General features: G+C 46.1%; 1 protein-coding gene across 1 annotated transcript in view; it reads right to left on the bottom strand.

Annotated features, from left to right (window-relative positions):
- Positions 1–17,915, bottom strand: part of USP33 (ubiquitin specific peptidase 33) — a 126,576-nt gene that overhangs the window by 53,841 nt on the left and 54,820 nt on the right. Inside the window, exons 6-9 of the mRNA XM_073593709.1 lie at positions 9,547–9,649; positions 5,069–5,138; positions 2,849–2,962; positions 2,466–2,544 (exon numbers count right to left, since the gene is read on the bottom strand). Of these exons, the coding sequence (XP_073449810.1) occupies positions 2,466–2,544; positions 2,849–2,962; positions 5,069–5,138; positions 9,547–9,649 (366 nt within the window). The remainder of the gene's footprint in view (positions 1–2,465; positions 2,545–2,848; positions 2,963–5,068; positions 5,139–9,546; positions 9,650–17,915) is intronic.

Here is a 17,915-nt window from a genome sequence, read left to right as displayed (position 1 = left end):
CGTCAGACTCTTGTGTTGTGTGACATAGCTTTGTTTATAAACAAAGCCATCCATTACTAGCTTGATGGTTGATATTCAACCACACTTACCTGCCTGTTCACAGTTCTCTATTGAATGTACACTGAACTGCGCATATGTAGCTCAGTGTGCATTTGCAGCACACGTCGGCTGTGTCAGAATGACTGACTCCCGTGTGCAACGGGTGGGATGAAGTCAATCCCCCACTGTCCAATCAAGAGGCCAAAAATTCAGCACCCAGAAGCAAGGATGAGCTCAGGCGTGTTCACAAACAGCACGTGCAGAGCCCGCCAGGAAGTCGGCACTGCACAGCGCTAATCACAGGCAGTGAGACATTTCCCGATCTCTGCAGCCGTGCATCGGGACAATGTCTTAAACTTTGTCATTAGCACTGTGCAGTGCCGACTTCCTGGCGGGCTCTGCATGTGCTGTTTGAGAACACGCCTGAGCTCATCCTTACCCAGAAGTAGCCTGGGAATAAGATGGCAGCGGCCAAGGAGAGATAGAGACATTGCATTGCTGGAAGGTGGAGGTGATTATTTTCAAGAGTTTGGTTCTGCTTTAAGTTACAGCTGCTGAACTGGGAGCACAGCAATGAAAAATTACCAATATCTTGAAATCTAAAACATACACACTAATTTAATCAACCATACAGCAATGGCATCCTTGTGCTTGTAATAAATATAAAATTCGATAAATCATTTTCTTTTAACAAATAAAAAAAAAAACATAAAAAAAAAAAACAATATGCACTAAAAAGAATAAAACTGTTTTTAACAGGTCTCTGTCTATTTAAAAATATATATTTATGGTATTTTTAACTATACCAAAAAAATGATATGCATTAGCCAGACTAGAACTGACTTTTCTCTATTTCCCTATTTTATATATTTATGTTGTTTTAGAAAACAAATCACCAAGTGAATATCCTACATGTGCTTACAAAAATCGGTAAAAATAATTTGGTTGGCAAAACAGTTACAAAGTTATGGTTGAGTAAACTGGGGTACGCCAACAACTTGGTTTGGTCACAAAAGGGTCCTGACAGGGTTAAAAGCAAATAGCATAACTTTCGGAATCTAACTTTTGCAATGTGCTGTATAGCCTATTAAGAAGAAGCACAAGGAGCCAATCGGTAGTGTTGCAATGATCATGTGCTAATAAGGGGTATGTGGATATGAGGAGACAGGGGAGTGAGAGATCAGCTCATGAGTCTGCTACTTCTCCTATCACTGTCCAGTCAAAGGCTGGGGGCAGGGGCATGAACTAGTTGTTCTATTTCATTGCAATAGTCTCAAGTCTGGCTGTGCTGGATGGAATGGCCCTGAAAAGCCGGCCATAGGTGGATCGAATCTCGACCAGTTCAGCAGGAACCGGCAAGGATTCGAACCATGTGTAGGGCAGGCTGAATATACCCAAGTTGATTGATCGATCAACTAGGGTACAACCAGCCTGCCGAATTTTACATGTGATCTTTGCTAGCGGCTGTTAAAGCGGAATTCCGACAATTTTTTTTTTTTTTTTTTTTTTTAAGTCAGCAGCTACAAATACTGCAGCTGCTGACATTTAAAAAATGGACACTTACCTGTCCAGGGCACCCGCGATGTCGGCACCTGAAGCTGACCTATCCCTCGGCTGTCGGGTGCTGCCGCCGCCATCCTCGGTAAGGAGATCAGGAAGTGAAGCCTTGCAGCTTCACTTCCTGGTTCCCTACTGCGCATGCGTGACTCGCGCTGCGCTATCCCACTGGTCCCTGCTGTTTTCTGGGACCCGTGTGTCTCCCAGAATACAGCGGGGGGGGGGGGGGGGAGAGTGACATAGATACCTGAAGGTGGCTCGGGTATCTATGCTCGGAAATGGGAGCAAAATACCTGTATTAGACAGGTATCTGTCCCCCCCTCCCCCGAAAGGTGCCAAATGTGACACTGGGGGGGGGACGACCAGAAAAGCGGAAGTTCCATTTTTTTTGGGGGGGGGGGGACAGGAAGTGGAGTAGATACCCACGGGTGGCTCACTGTGAATCACTGTGTTCTCCTGGCGGGGACGGCTTCCCCTGCAGGGAGAACACAATGGACCTGCAGGAGGGATTTCCCTGTCAACCCGTGGTTGCAGGAAAGAAATTCACTCCGTCCATGGCCGGCCTAAATCTCAGGGATAAATTGATAGAAATACAAATTCTTCTATGTGGCAATGCAATGGCGAGGTAAAACAGAAGAACCAGAGTATCAGAAACGTGCAGTACAAAGCAGATTTCACAACAAATAAATGTAACCGCAGGACATAAACAACATGACTCACATAAAAGAACCAAATGGTCCCTTGAGACCAAAATGATACTCTATAAAGCCTCAAAGGGCTCTTTGATCTTAAGAGAAACTGCCTGAATGTGAAATTCAGAGCTAATCAAATTATCATCAAGAGACTGAATCTAAAGAGAGACTTCTTACCTGTTGGGAATAGCCTCGAAAAGCTGGGTTTACAGTCTTTATGCCTTGGAACAAGTTAGTAGGTATAACAGAACCAGGCCTGGGTAGAGGAACAAAAGTACAGAACACCAGGAAAGGAATTTTGTTAGCTCATTACAAAGTTGAATTAGAAGACACACACGAATGCATTGTCAGGCTTATTTATTAAGATTGGCAACAGTAGCGTGCAAAGTGCAGTAGAGAAAAGTCAGGTCAACTTAAAACAACCATTAGAATTACTGCAATCTGGTAATTGCAAAACGGCTTCTTGCACTGCCTTAATATACAAGCCTGTGTGTGATATTAGTGGAGCCAGTGGAATATTTGTTTATTGACAAGGAAATTTGAGCAGAAATTGGATATACCTGTTCTTGTGCCAGATTTCACTCATCAGTTTCTGGTAACTCTTACATAAAGCTGGCTTCTTGTCAGTGCGTGCCAGACCACCACAGTCAAGGAAGAAGTACGTAAGGGGAGGACTGTAAAGATTAATATTGAAAATCAATAGAAATTTTTTTTATCCGCTGAGCAAACATGGAGCATACAAACTGTGATTTTAGAAAAAGAGCCCTGGGTGATCCTGCTAGTTTCTGCTCTCCCCCTGTAAACTGACCACAGTTTATCATGGCTGCTAAGCCCTGACACTGTGGTCAGTTTACTTGCCTCCGTAATCCGCAGCTCTCCTGTCTCCTCCCCCCTGTCCTCGCCCCTCCCTGCCTGTCAGTTGGTGACAGTGCCCCCCTTCTGTTGCTGCTGAAATAACTCTGACCTCTTTATACTATTCGCTCTGTCTCCTAATGACAGATGCCCCTATGTGTGTGATTTATTTTTAAAAATGCAGTATATACCTGATTTTAGAGCGCCGCTCGGTGCTCACGTGACCGGCCGGCTCTCTCTCCCTCCTCCGATCCTCCTACCCTCCTGACTGATGTCAGCGGGGGACTCCCGACCCCTCCCGCTCTAGCTGTTTTTATAAATCACACACACAGGGGCACACCTGTCGTTAGGAGACAGAGCAAATAATATAGAGAGGTCAGAGTGGCTTAACAACCACTTTAAAGCTGAACTCCACCTTTTGTTACACTTTACATAGATCATTTGGGCCAAGCTGGCCCAAACTAACTACATTATATCAAAAGTATTGGGACGCCTGCCTTTACACGCACGAGAACTTTAATGGCATCCCAGTCATAGTCCATAGGGTTCAATATGGAGTTGATTAATCCTTTGCAGCTATAATAGCTTAAACTCTTCTAGGAAGGCTGTCCACAAGATTTAGGAGTGTGTCTATGGGAATGTTCAACTATTCTTCCAGAAGTGCATTTGTGAGGTCAGGCACTGATGTTGGACAAGAAAGCCTGGCTCGCAGTCTCCGCTCTAATTCATCTCAAAGGTGTTCTGTTGGGTTGAGGTCAGGACTCTGTGCAGGCCAGTCAAGTTCCTCCACTCCAAACTTGCTCATCCGTGTCTTTATGGACCTTGCTTTGTGCACTGGTCCAAATAATTTGGTGGAGGCGGGATTATGGTGTGGGGTTGCTTTTCAGGGGTTGGGCTTTCCAGTGAAGGGAACAGTTAAGGCGTCAACATGCCAAGGCATTTTGGACAATTTCAAGCTCCCAACTTTGTGGGAAGAGTTTGGGACTGGCCCCTTCCTGTCCCAACATTACTGCACACCAGTGCACAAAGCAAGGCCCATAAAGACACGGATGAGTGAGTTTGAGCGGAGACTGTGAGCCAGGCCTTCTCATCCACATCAGTGCCTGACCTCACAAATGCACTTCTGGAAGAATGGTCAAACATTCCCATAGACACACTCCTAAACCTTGTGGACAGCCTTCCCAGAAGAGTTGAAGCTGTTATAGCTGCAAAGGGTGGGCCAACTCAATATTGAACCCTACGGATTAAGGCTGAGATGCCATTAAAGTTCATGTGTGTGTAAAGGTAGGCGTCCCAATACCTTTGACAATATAGTGTATGTTCCTCACTAATAAGTAAGGCTGCTGGATGTGCTGTATAAAAACTGTATGTAGCGGAGGCACTAGGGGAATAAAAGAAAGGTTAGCATGTGCTGCTTGGGAGGAGTGACATTAAAATTAATCTGTTGCCAGAAACATTCCTCAAAGCCCAATTGTCCTGGACCTGTCCACAGCCTGTGACTAGACAGTGAAAGGAGAGGCAGCACAGTGATAAGCTCATCTCTCGGTCACTCTGCTTTCTCTTCCCACCATCAAGATTTTTGTCAGAGCATGAACTGATTAGCTATTTGTGCTGCTTCTTCCTCTCCCACCCCAATGTTGCTGTATGGGGACTGAAAGAGGCCAATACCAGGTCAAATGTGGGTCCTTACACTCCTTGTATTTAAAAAAAATACCTTTGGTAATGTATTAATGATTACAGAGCTGCAATAATTTGTGTCTTTTACTTCTGTCTAGAGTTCAAATTCAACAAGCTGACCTGAAAATGTTTTTGTGAGTTTTTAAAAATGACATAAGTGATCTAAAAGTATTTTCCTTTGTTTGCTGGAGTTATTCCATAAAAAAGATAGAAAAGAGCATGCACACAAGTGTCTGTCTTTATGCACTTACCAGTTGGACAGGGCCTGCAGAGCAGCGTTCATGTAACATGTATTGCCAATGTTCTTTAGTCCAGTGAGGCCTAAACAGAATACAAGATCTCTTTACTAATGTAACAAGAATGATAAAAGTAACATCTCATCAACAGAGAATAAAAAAAAAAAAACAGAATCATGAAATTTTGTAAAAAAACAAACTTTTAAGGAGTCAGTCAAAAACGAATATTATATCAGCGGCCTAACGCCCAGGCAGTTTCTCATACACTATATTGTCAAAAGTATTGGGACGCCTGCATTTACATGAACTTTAACCACCTCAATACAGGGCACTTTTACCCCCTTCCTGCCCAGGCCATTTTTCAACTTTCAGCGCTGTCGCACTTTGAATGACAATTGCGCGGTCATGCAACACTGTACCCTAATGAAATTTTTATCATTTTCCTCAGTTTAGACCGATATGTATTCTTCTACATATTTTTGGTAAAAAAAAAAGTGCAATAAGCGTATATTGATTTGTTTGCGCAAAAGTTATAGCGTCTACAAAATAGGGGATAGATTTATAGCATTTTTATATTTTTTTTTTTTTTTTACTAGTCATGGCGGTGACCTGCGATTTTTATTGTGACTGCGATATTGAGGCGGACATATCGGACACTTTTGACATATTTTTGGGACCATTCACATTTATACAGCGATCCGTGCTATAAAAATGCATTGATTACTGTATAAATGTGACTGGCAGGGAAGAGGTTAACACTAGGGGGTGATCGAGGGGTTAATGTGTGTCCTAGGGAGGTGATTCTAACTGTGGGGGGAGGGGACTGACTAGGGGAGGAGACCGATCGGTGTCCCTATGTACATGGGGCACACCATCGGTCTCCTCCCATCTGACAGGACGTGGATGTGTGTGTTTACATACACAGATCCACGGTCCTGCTCAGTTACTGGGCAATCGCAGGTGCCCGGCGGACATCGCAGCCGCCGGGCACGTGCATCGGGTCGCCAGTGACGCGGCGGGAGCGCGCCCCCTAGTGACTCAGGAAGGAGATCACGTCATATGACGTCCGCCCAGAACGAGAGCTGCCTCGTCCCACCGTCATATGACAGTGGGCGGGCAGCTAGTGGTTAATGGCATCCCAGTCTTAGTCCGTAGGGTTCAATATTGAGTTGGCCCACCTTTTGCAGCTATAACAACTTCAACTCTTCTGGAAAGGCTGTCCACAAGGTTTAGGAGTGTGTCTATGGGAATGTTTGATCATTCTTCCAGAAGCGCATTTGTGAGGTCAGACATGTGTTGGACAAAAAGGCCTGGCTCACAGTCTGCTCTAATTCATCCAAAGAGTGGTCCACCAGCAGGCATGTTGGAACAAGAAGGGGCCATCCCCCAAGTTGGAAGCATGAAATTGTCCAAAATGTGTTGGCGTGCTGACTCCTTAGGACAGTGATGGCGAACCTTGGCATCCCAGATGTTTTGGAACTACATTTCCCATGATGCTCATGCACTCTGTAGTGTAGCTGAACATCATGGGAAATGTAGTTCCAAAACATCTGGGGTGCCAAGGTTCGCCATCAGTGCCTTAGGAGTTCCCGAGTTCCCTTAACTGGAACTAGAGGGCCAAGCCCAACCTCTGAAAAACAACCACACACCATAATCCCCCAACCCCACCAAGTAATTTGGACGAGTGCACAAAGCAAGGTCCATAAAGACATAGATGAGCGAGTTTGGGGTGGAGGAACTTGACTGGCCTGCACAGAGTCCTGACCTCAACCCGACAGAGCACCTTTAGGATGCAGGCCTTCTCATCCAACATCAATGCCTGACCTCACAAATGTGCTTCTGGAAGAATGATCAAACATTCCCATAGACACACTAAAAAACCTTGTGGACAGCCTTCCCAGAAGTGTTGAAGCTGTTATAGCTGCAAAGGGTGAATTCAATATGATCCCTACGGACTAAAATTGGGATGCCATCAAAGTTCATATGCGTGTGAAGGTAGGTGTTCCAAAACTTTTGACAATATAGTCTTTAGACCATGGAACATCCATCAGTTTCTTGCTCTTCTTATCCCTGTCAGAGTCTCATGCTTCCTGACGTATTTGTGCTAATGCAAGACACATTAAATTACAGGAAGGAGTGTGATCCCTTTGTGAAAGGGATCCCCAGAGGGCAAAGCTAGAAATCTGGGAGCAGAGACCTCACCACTGAGCCACAAAAACCTGAAAAACAAGCAAGTGCACAACTCAACCAAGATAAGAACTGAGTGGGAACAGCACAACTCAGGAGCTGCCACCTCTGTACAGAGTAAAATGGAACAATTATGTAACAAAAGAACCGAGATGTGACCGCCAGAAGTGCCTGAGGCTCTGAATTCTTGGCAGGTAGTACAGACGGGTAGAAACTGCAGTGACTGGAGCTCAATCTTGTGACCAAAATACCAGCTGTTGACTTATTTTGTTTAAAGGACAACCAGGTCTTTGGTACAATTGCCCTTGAATCAACCCCCCACCCCACCCATAACCCCCTAGACAAATACCTTTGTCCTCGATCCAGCAATCGTCGCTGTGCCTCCCTGTCTGGCTTCAAAGAGGCCCTTCCAGCAAAAACATCCACTTCCTAATATGCATGTGTACCACTATTCCATTAATTCCTACGGGGAAGCCATAATCTGCTGCAGCGGTTGCCAACCAGAAGTCCGTGGACCACGGATGTATACCGGCCAATTCTGTTTTTAGTGGTGTTCTCAATGCGCGCTGGCAAGTCAATACTGTCAGTGTTGATACCAAACGCCTCCTCTGTATACCAGCTCCTGTGAACTCAGAGGGAGGTGCTGGGAGTAGTACAGAGAGCGGGAGGTGAAGGAGGGGACCTTCCAATGGCAGCACTGATCACAGACTGTGGAAGGGAGCACAAAGCTGGATTAAGAGGTGACGAGTCTGTGTAAGGCAGCAGTGTGATGCAGAGTGTAGGGGGGAGGGGCAGAGAGCCAGAGAATTCTTTGTATAAGACATGCAAAATTCATGTCAGTGGTCCACAGGATTGTGAGCTTAGTAACTTGTGAGGTCCAAAAGGTTGGCGACCACAGTCCTATGGAAATAATGAAGGACGCTACTGCTTACTCATAGGAATGAATGGGGGTATGGCATACACATGCACAAAGAGAAAGACCTGATGGAGGCAATTCTGCTCGAAAAAACTGTGCACCTGGCAGGGCTGCAGAGCAAGGACTGCTGGATGGAGGAAAAAGGTGAGAATTGCTGGATGGAGGAAAAAAGTGACCAGTTGTTTAGGTGGGTCATGCAATAAATATTTTATAGTCATTCCTTGAATTCAGTGCTAGTGGCTGGTGGTGATCATTCCCTATAATAGTGTTTTACCGGCGGTGCATTCCTAGCTGTGATAGCCTTCATCTGCTAGTGATAATTCACTAGCTGTAGCAGTATTTGCTCCCTATGACCAATGTGGTTTTCACCATTCCTATGTAAAAGACACACTGTCTTCTTGCTAAGGCAGGGACTAGTTGTCAGTGTCTCTGGAAAAATCTGCCACCTTCCCCATATAGTCACCTTATCTTGGTTCCCTTGCAGTTCCTTGTTCGAGTTTACCTGGCATGGGTATGGGACTTGCTCTCCTGTGATGTTGGCTGGGCCTAGCAGTCAATCGATAAGCCCGAGTATTGTCACTTGACCAGGGGTGTGGCCTCACCATTCCTCCAGGTTGCTCTAGCCGATTTCTGCCTGCTCCTGGCAGAGGAGCATAGAACCTCAAGTAAGCCAGGGTAAGGGGAGTACAAGGCACTGTCATTGGCAAGATCCAGGTGTCTCTTTAACTACATGTTACTTCTTGAATTTAAACTGACCATACATTGTTAGTTTTTTGTTTGTTCATCAAGCTGGTTTCTTCCATCCACACAAATGAGGTAGATGGAGGAATCTCCTTCATCGGAACATTGTATTCTGACAGCAGCACCCACTGCTGCCAGAAAATGATAATCAGCGGCTGCAGATTATGGAGAGGACTAAGAAGATATAATCATGGCAATGGTGCAGCAGAAGTGAGGAAGGTTTGTGGTCCAGGTTGATAGGACAGTCAAAACTAGAAGCGGCCCCCCCCACCCCCCCCACACACACACACACACACACACACACACACACACACACACACACGTGCGGAATGCCGGCCAGCTGCCCGCATACTGGAAGTATTGCGACCGCTTTATGGGGGCGCTACACTAATTTGCCTGTCAGTCCAGTATGCCCCATGAGACTGGCACTACACCGACAGTGGAGCGGAAGCCGGTGGGGACTCTTTCCATGCCGCCCCCTTGCAAAGTGCTGCCCTAGGCCCGGGCCTTGTCGGCCTAGGCCAGGATACAGCATTGCTTGCACACACACACACACACACACACACACACACACACACACACATTTAATGTGCAATCTTAAAGTGGCTTTAGGTTCTATGAAAGGATTTTTTGAAAAATGTAAACTTACCTCTAGTCTTTAGCTCGTCCTCCTCTTCAAGTTCTACATCCAGGTTATCATAAACCACGGCCGGTGGGGTTTTCAACGTAAGGTTTGTTGTCATTTTTAAATCCTTTGTAAAAAAAATAATGTTTGTAAGTACTTTCTTTTAGGATTATAGAACGGAAAACAATTAGCACTCAGACCTGCTTATAAACTAAAATGCCTTTAATGGCTCCTAATGCTTTCACATTTTGCAAAATGAAGCCTCTCCTTCCATATAGCATCAAAGAGGAGGACTACTGAGGCTGGAAAGAGAAAATAAAGCTGATGAGAAGTGATCTGGTCTTTTGTGCCAAAATGTAAAACAAACCAGATATTGCTGGTTCAATGGAGCTATGCAGGGGATCAGATATGGTGTGTGGGCACCTGGATGTGCCTGACTTTAATAGTGTTTTTTTTTTTTTTTTTTTAAACACTTTACATAAACTCTACATATTTAAATATGTATATGGCTCTGCCCATATACAGCAGCCGTGCTTTAGTATACCACGTCTTTTCTCTTTGCATGTAAGCGCAATAATTTTTATTAAAAATGAATTTATTTGCAATAATACACTAAGTGGCTTCTCCCTTTTTGTGCCTAATGTATATGGTTTCTGGAGATTCTTGGGTGAAGTAAGGTGTGTATCCTTGCTGTGGAGACATCACAGTTCTATCTTACTGATGGAGACAGTGAGCTTCCTGGATGCTTGATGATGAAAGCGTTGGCCACCCTGGAGAGATAAAGTGCATATGATCTCTATAATATGAGATCACCCCTGTCTGCTAAGAGGCTTAATTTTCTGAGGAGCACCTTTATGTTTTTTGAGCACAAGAGCACTTTGAAGGCCCATGGACACTATGTTGAATAATGAATCCATTGGTAATGGACTTTTGAATATGTGATTTGCTTGCATGTTTTTTATTCAGCTATTTAAATAATTTTTTTGTTTTTCTTGAATTTCTACATACATATATTTTTTAATCATGTGCACTGATATGTAATATTTTCATCATATGTATTTGTTTGTACAATAATTTTCACCTAAAAAGGGACAGCTCATTTTTTTTAATCCAGATAAAACGTATGTCAAGTGCGCTCAGAACATCAGGACCAGGCAGTTAGTGTCTTTATTGGATGGATGAAGTGGTCTTCAAACACTTAGGGCTGCACTCAAAGAGGGGAGCAATCTCTAATAGAAAACAAATAAAAGAAAAAAAGGTGCCTCTAAGTGCAGAATTAAAACTTTTAATATCCCCAAACAAGATTAAAAACACTTACAGAATCAAGGATAAGAAGAGGCATAACATGGATGTATGAAGCAGGTGATCCAGCATCAGGAGGTCCCAGTGTATCACAGCTTTCCAGGGATAACGATATGCAGCAGCAGAAGGTCCCAGGATAACCAGCAGGTGAACACCCCAGGCTCTGGGAACACTGGTGAAGCAATTGCGTCGTCTGAGTCAGCGTGGAGCATGAATCCCGGAAATGACCTCAGCGGGAGGGGACAACAACCAGCATGGACTGCAAACAGGAAATATGTCATCAAAATGGCACGCGTTTTGGAACTACTGATTGGTTCCTTCTTCAAGCCAATGACAACAGGTTTGTAGAAGCTGAGCTTCTTACAGTCTATGAGCGGAGCTGTGGGTGGGGCTATGGGCGGTGATAACGGAAGAAAAACAATGCTGCAGCAGCCCAGGAAGTAGTGTGATCCATGGGCATAGAACTGCACAGTAAACATAAAGACAGCGCGGGATACAGCCTGCATACGAAAAATGGCAAGACAAATACAGCAGAACATTACAAAAGTATATATAAAGGAAAGGAACTTGAAATCAATAGAAAAATATAAAATGGAATAAAACGGTCAAACTGTACATTGCTCCTCAATAGCAGATGTCACTAAAAATTAATCGTTTAAAAGACGATCACTGGATCAATATTTGGGGATAACAAACAGAATAAAGTACATAGGTATACATGCGTGTGCATGCATTATATGTAAATTTGTAATGTCCTGCCGTTTTTCGCGTGCGGGCTGCATCCCGCGCTGTCTTTATGTTTACTGTGCAGTTCTATGCCCATGGATCACACTACTTCCTGGGCTGCTGCAGCATTGTTTTTCTTCCCTTATCATCGCCCATAGCCCCACCCACAGCTCCGCCATAGACTATAAGAAGCTCAGCTTCTACAAACCTGTTGTCATTGGCTTGAGAAGGAACCAATCAGTAGTTCCGAAACGCATCCCATTTAGATGACATATTTCCTGTTTGCGGTCCATGCTGGTTGTCCCCTCCCGCTGACGTCATTTCGGGGATTCATGCTCCACGCTGACTCAAACGACACGATTGTTTCACCAGTGTTCCCAGAGCCTGGGGTGTTCACCTGCTGGTTATCCTGGGACCTTCTGCTGCTGCATATCGTTATCCCTGGAAAGCTGTGATGCACTGGAACCTCCTGATGCCGGATCACCTGCTTCATACATCCATGTTATGCCTCTTCTTATTCTTGATTCTGTAAGTGTTTTTAATCTTGTTTGGGGATATTAAAAGTTTTAATTCTGCACTTAGAGGCACCTTTTTTTCTTTTATACATTTTTTTAATTTACACAATTTAAAGTGTTACTAAACCCACGACCCTGCATTCACTATATCTGGTCTCCCACAGTACACAGAACATGGAAATGCAATTATTTTAGTAATAATAAACTGCTAAATACCTTTTCCCATCAGTAGTAAATAGCAGTCTTGTGACTTCTATCAGTGTCTGGTTAAAACTTGTATGTAAAGGTTTCATTCTACTTAGACTGTCCTGTTAGGCTGCATGACCTCTGACCCTCTTTCTGGACAGTGCCGATTGTCCCTGTGCTGATCACATGCACCCCCCAAGCAAAAACCTCTCTAGCAATACACACCAAACTGAGCATGTGCAGAGTGCCCCCAAGCCTCTGTTCTATCAGGAGATAGATTAGGGAGGATCAGAGAAGACAGGATCAAACCGCTTTTTTTACACAATGCAGAGGATTACAATACCCGACCGTGAGATTGTGTTTCCAGCGCGATACCATCGCGCTGGTTCTCGGCGACAGGGTACTGTGCATGTCGCGCTGGCTCGCTCATCGGGAAAGGAAAACTTTTTTTTCCTTTTGCGATGAGTGACAGGCAGGGCTGACAGCTGTCTGGTATGAATCCTGAGGGGGAACGCCGCACCAAATTTTAAATAAAAAACAGGCGTGGGTTCCCCCCCCCCCACCCAGGGGCATACCAGGCCCTTAGGTCTGGTATGGATTGTGAGGGGAACCCCTATGCCGAAAAATCGGCGTGGGGGTCCCCCCCAAAATCCATACCAGACCCTTATCCGAGCACGCAGCCCGGCCAGCCAGGAAAGGGGGTGGGGACGAGCGAGCGCCCCCCCCCCTCCTGAGCCGTACCAGGCCACATGCCTTCAACATGGGGGGGTGAGTGCCTTGGGGGAGGGGGGCGCCCTGCGGCCCCCCCCACCCCAAAGCACCTTGTTCCTATGTTGATGAGGACAAGGGCCTCTTCCCGACAACCCTGGCCGTTGGTTGTTGGGGTCTGCGGGCGGGTGGCTTATCGGAATCGGGGAGCCCCCCTTTAATAAGGGGGCCCCCAGATCCCGGCCCTCCACCCTATGTGAATGAGTATGGGGTACATGGTACCCCTACCCATTCACCTAGGGAAAAGTGTCAATAAAAAAAAAAAAACACAGTACACAGATTTTAAGAGTAATTTATTAGGCAGCTCCGGGGTCTTCTTCCGACTTCGGGGGGTCTCCTTCCGACTTCTCCCGGTGTTCGGCCTCTTCTCCCGGGCCCCTCCTCTATCTTCTTCCAGCTCTTTTGCCAGCGAGGGGCCCGGTCTGCTGCCGCTGTCTCATCGCTTTTCTTCTTCCGATGTTGACACGACGCTCTCTCCGGCTGCAATGCTGTGTGCGAGCTGCGGAGCCATTTATTTAGGCGGTGACCCTGCCCCCTTGTGATATCACGGTCCCAGCATGCGCAGGGACTCTGGCGTCTTAAGGGTGCGTGACCCCAGAGTCCCTAAGCATGCTGGGACCGTGACGTCACAAGGGGGCGGGGTCACCGCCTATATAAATGGCTCCGCAGCTCGCACACAGCATTCCAGCCGGAGAGAGCGTTGTGTCAACATCGGAAGAAAAGAAGAAAAGAAGCGACGAGACAGCGGCGACAAGACAGCGGCAGCAGACCGGGCCCTCGCTGGCAAAAGAGCTGGAAGAAGATAGCAGAGGGGCCCAGGAGAAGAGGCGGAACACCGGGAGAAGAGGCCGAACACCGGGAGAAGTCGGAAGGAGACCCCCGAAGTCGGAAGAAGACCCCAGAGCTGCCTAACAAATTACTCTTAAAATCTGTGTACTGTGGTTTTTTTTTTTTATTGACACTTTTTTCCCTAGGTGAATGGGTAGGGGTACCATGTACCCCATACTCATTCACATAGGGTGGGGGGCCGAGATCTGGGGGCCCCCTTATTAAAGGGGGGCTCCTGGATTCCGATAAGCCCCCCGCCCGCAGACCCTGACAACCAACGGCCAGGGTTGTCGGGAAGAAGCCCTTGTCTTCATTAACATGGGAACAAGGTGCTTTGGGGTGGGGCCGCAGGGCGCCCCCCTCCCCCAAGGCACTCACCCCCTCATGTTGAGGGCATCCGGCCTGGTATGGCTGGGGGGGGGGCGCTCACCCGTCCCCACCCCTTTCCTAGCCGGGCTGCGTGCTCGGATAAGGGCCTGGTATGGATTTTGGGGGGGGGGGGGACCCACGCCTGTTTTTTATTTAAAATTTGGCGCGGTGTTCCCCCTCAGGATTTATACCAGACAGCTATCAGCCCTGCCTGTCACTCATCGCGAAAGGAAAAAAAGTTTTCCTTTCCCGATGAGCGAGCCAGCGCGACATGCACAGTACCCTGTCGCTGAGAAATAGCGCGATGGTATCGCGCTGGAAACACAATCTCACGGTCGGGTATTGTAATCCTCTGCATTGTGTAAAAAAAGCGGTTTGATCCTGTCTGAGCACTGCCTGTCACTCATCGCGAAAGGAAAAAAAGTTTTCCTTTCCCGATGAGCGAGCCATCTCGGCGCTGGCTCCCGCGACGGAGCTCGCAGGTGTCAAATCTCGCCGAGAAATGCGGCGAGATTGACACAATATCGCGGTCACCTACTGTATATACAATCATGCTTTACCGCATAAACAGTTGAAATTAGTTGGTCTGGTGTTCATTTAGTGGCCCATGAGCGCCATATATAATTTTGTGCTTATGCCACGTCCTAGAAGTCATTTACTAGTAGACTAATACATTTGTTTGTGCCTTCAAAGTCCATTACTTTCCTCTAATTTCAATTGAATTACTGCATATACAGACTGATTTTACTGTTGTGGGTTTAGTAACACTATCTATTGTATATCATATGCAGATTTGTAAATGCTCCCTCTAGATGTCATCTGCATATCAGAGGAACAAACAACTCTGATGTCTTTCCCTGATTATCCACATACTAAGTCTATTGAGAGTCATAGAAAGGCCATTGTGTAGCACCAGGAAGCTGAGCCTGCAATATTTATTCAATGAGCAAATATTTCAATAACATTTTTAAAACAATGACACCTACTGTTAAGATAATTTACATTGAGCTGAATTGAATGGTCTGTTTAAAGAGTAACTCCACTTTTGTTGAGAAAAAAAAACATTCCCGCCATATACCCCACTACTTTCTTTTGTTAACCATCTAAACTTCTACCCTGCTTTTAGTGACCCAACCTCGTTCCAATCATAGTCTTCAGCGGGTTTGAGTCGCATATATGATCTTGTCACCAGCAGTACCCTGAAAACATTCCCCACTTTACAAAAACAAGCTCAACTCCCACCCAGGGAGTTTTTTTTAGGTACCTTCAAATTGCCCACATTATTCAACCAATTATATGTACTCATTCTTCTCTAGATAGCTTATCCCTATATGAGGGTATATGCAACTCTGATCCACACGCCCCCCGGAATTATCTCCCATCTATACTGTCATCTTACATCTCTGCCATCCAGTATACCATCATACGCTGCACAGTGGTCCAAAGACCTGGAGATTGACCTGGACATAAAAGATTGGGATGATACATGGGCCACTACTAAATCCTCCTCTCAAAACATTATAGCACTCAAAACAAATTACAAGGTCTCTAATGAGGTGGTATCTGGTCCCGGCAAGGATCTCTAAATTTGAAGGGGGTGTGGCTTGGACGTACATGTGAGCAGACGTGCCTCACATCGGCTCCGGTATCCTGACAATTCATCCTGTTGTGGGTGTATATACCTGCAGAAATTGACCGGACATTCCGCTCCCGGTGTGGAGCTACCCCTACTGCGACTCCCTGTTGAAATCCCCCTAAGGCAGGGATGACTAGAAGGCAGGAGGAGAGCCTGTATGCCCAGCGGCAGATCCAAAATGGAGGATCCCCAGCAGCGCACAGTGAAGGATCGGGGCAACTCGGCGGCTTCCTTGCTGGAAAAGTATGCCCACGATCCGGATGGCCAAAAATCTGCATGGCAGCCACATACATTGTATGCAGCGAAAGCAGCAAAGAACAGCCCCACTATGAAACCGCGACACATGGAACAGCATGCAGCAGAGAAAATGGCGGCGGCGGGACATGAAAGCACAGTAAGTAACATTTCATTTCCCCTGCCTCCTCCTGGCATAGCAGACCCCTCTTACTCTGAGCATAGAGAACCCTCTCTGCAAGACATCCTTACTGCAGTACATGCCTATGGCTCCTCACTCACTGAATTGACCACAGAACTTAGACGTTAAAAGTATGTAGGAAGGTATACTGCATATTAGACATGACATGCAAAAGACCAGAGAAAGGGCCACTGCTTTGGAGGGTAGGGTGAGCTCCATAGAGGATGAGCTGCCTCCACTCTTGCAAGATGTGCAAATGACAGCAGCTAAAATGACAGAAACAGCGGCCAGAGTGGAAGATATGGAAAATAGGCTGCACTGTAGTAATATCAGCATTGTTGGCATGCCTGAAAAATCTGAAGGGAAGAACTCTGTTGGCTTCGTTGAAACTTGGCTAGCTGAGACATTTGGCAAAAATAACCTTGCTTCATTTTTCTCTGTTGAAAGAGCTCACAGGGTGCCTTCTCGACCACCCCACCAGGGGGCACTGATAGACCATTCCTGCTGAAACTGTTAAGCCTCGTACACACGATCGGATTTTCGGCAGGGAATTTGCCTAAAATCCGACTGTTAGTACGCTCCTTCAGACAATTGTTGTCCAACTTTCCGCCAATAAATGTTGGATAGCAGGCTAGTACATTTTCGGAGGACAATGGTCTGTTGTCAGATTTTCGTATTGTGTGTACACAAGTCCGTCACACAAAATTCCAAAGTACAAACACGCATGCTCGGAATCAATGCTTACCAAACACAAAATTAGCAGAAGGTGCCCAAAGGGTGGCACTCAAGATCTGAAATTCCACGTAGTAGGTCACTAAGTTCGTGTTTGTTGGCTGACAAATGTGTGCTGTTAGTATGCAAGACAAGTTCCTGGCACACGCCCTTCGGACAAAAGCCTGACCCTCTGTTGGCCAACAATCCGATCATCTGTACGAGGCTTTACACTATAAAGATTGAGATTTTATCCTTCGCATAGCTAAACAAAAAGCTAATCCGGAAATACAGGACACCAAAGTATCCACATATCCGGATTTCTCAGCAGCAGTCCAAAAGCAGAGGGCAAGATTCACTGAAGTGAAGAAATGTCTGCAAGCAATATCAGTGATTTATTCAATGTTTTACCCAGCCAAACCACGTGTAGTAGCAGATGGATCTGTGCACCTTTTTGAAAACCAGGCTATGGCTGCCAACTGGCTTGATTGTCATGAGCGACACCTGCGAGCGGCTGCTCGTGATGCTGACCCGAGCTAGAAACATGAGTTAACCTACCTACATACATTTTTGTTTGCTCACCTTGCCAACATCGGAGCCCAAAGAGGAACACATTGGATTTGCTGGTTATTACATTTCCTACCAGCAACCTGTGTGTGTGACTATCAGAACACGAGGTCCTAGCCCTCGCTAGTCCCCCCTCACATAGCCCTGCGGGGCACATTTGGAAGGCTTTCCAATGGGAACTTCCGTTTTCTTGGTTGGAAGACTGTTTATTTTTTTTTTTTGTTGTTGTTTTTAAGCCCTGCTTGAGTGGGCACTACCTCTGCAGACCAATTTCCTGCTCTACTCTACCACACAATTCCGTGCTCCAGAGTAGAATGACTGATACCAGCCACATGGCATGCCCCCTGCACTCGGGACACCATGATGTGCT

Source organism: Aquarana catesbeiana, linkage group LG07 (assembly GCF_042186555.1).
Source record: "Aquarana catesbeiana isolate 2022-GZ linkage group LG07, ASM4218655v1, whole genome shotgun sequence".
NCBI lineage: Eukaryota > Metazoa > Chordata > Amphibia > Anura > Ranidae > Aquarana > Aquarana catesbeiana.
The sequence above is the reverse complement of the archived record's forward strand: the minus strand, read 5'-3'. Positions and strand labels throughout refer to the sequence as shown.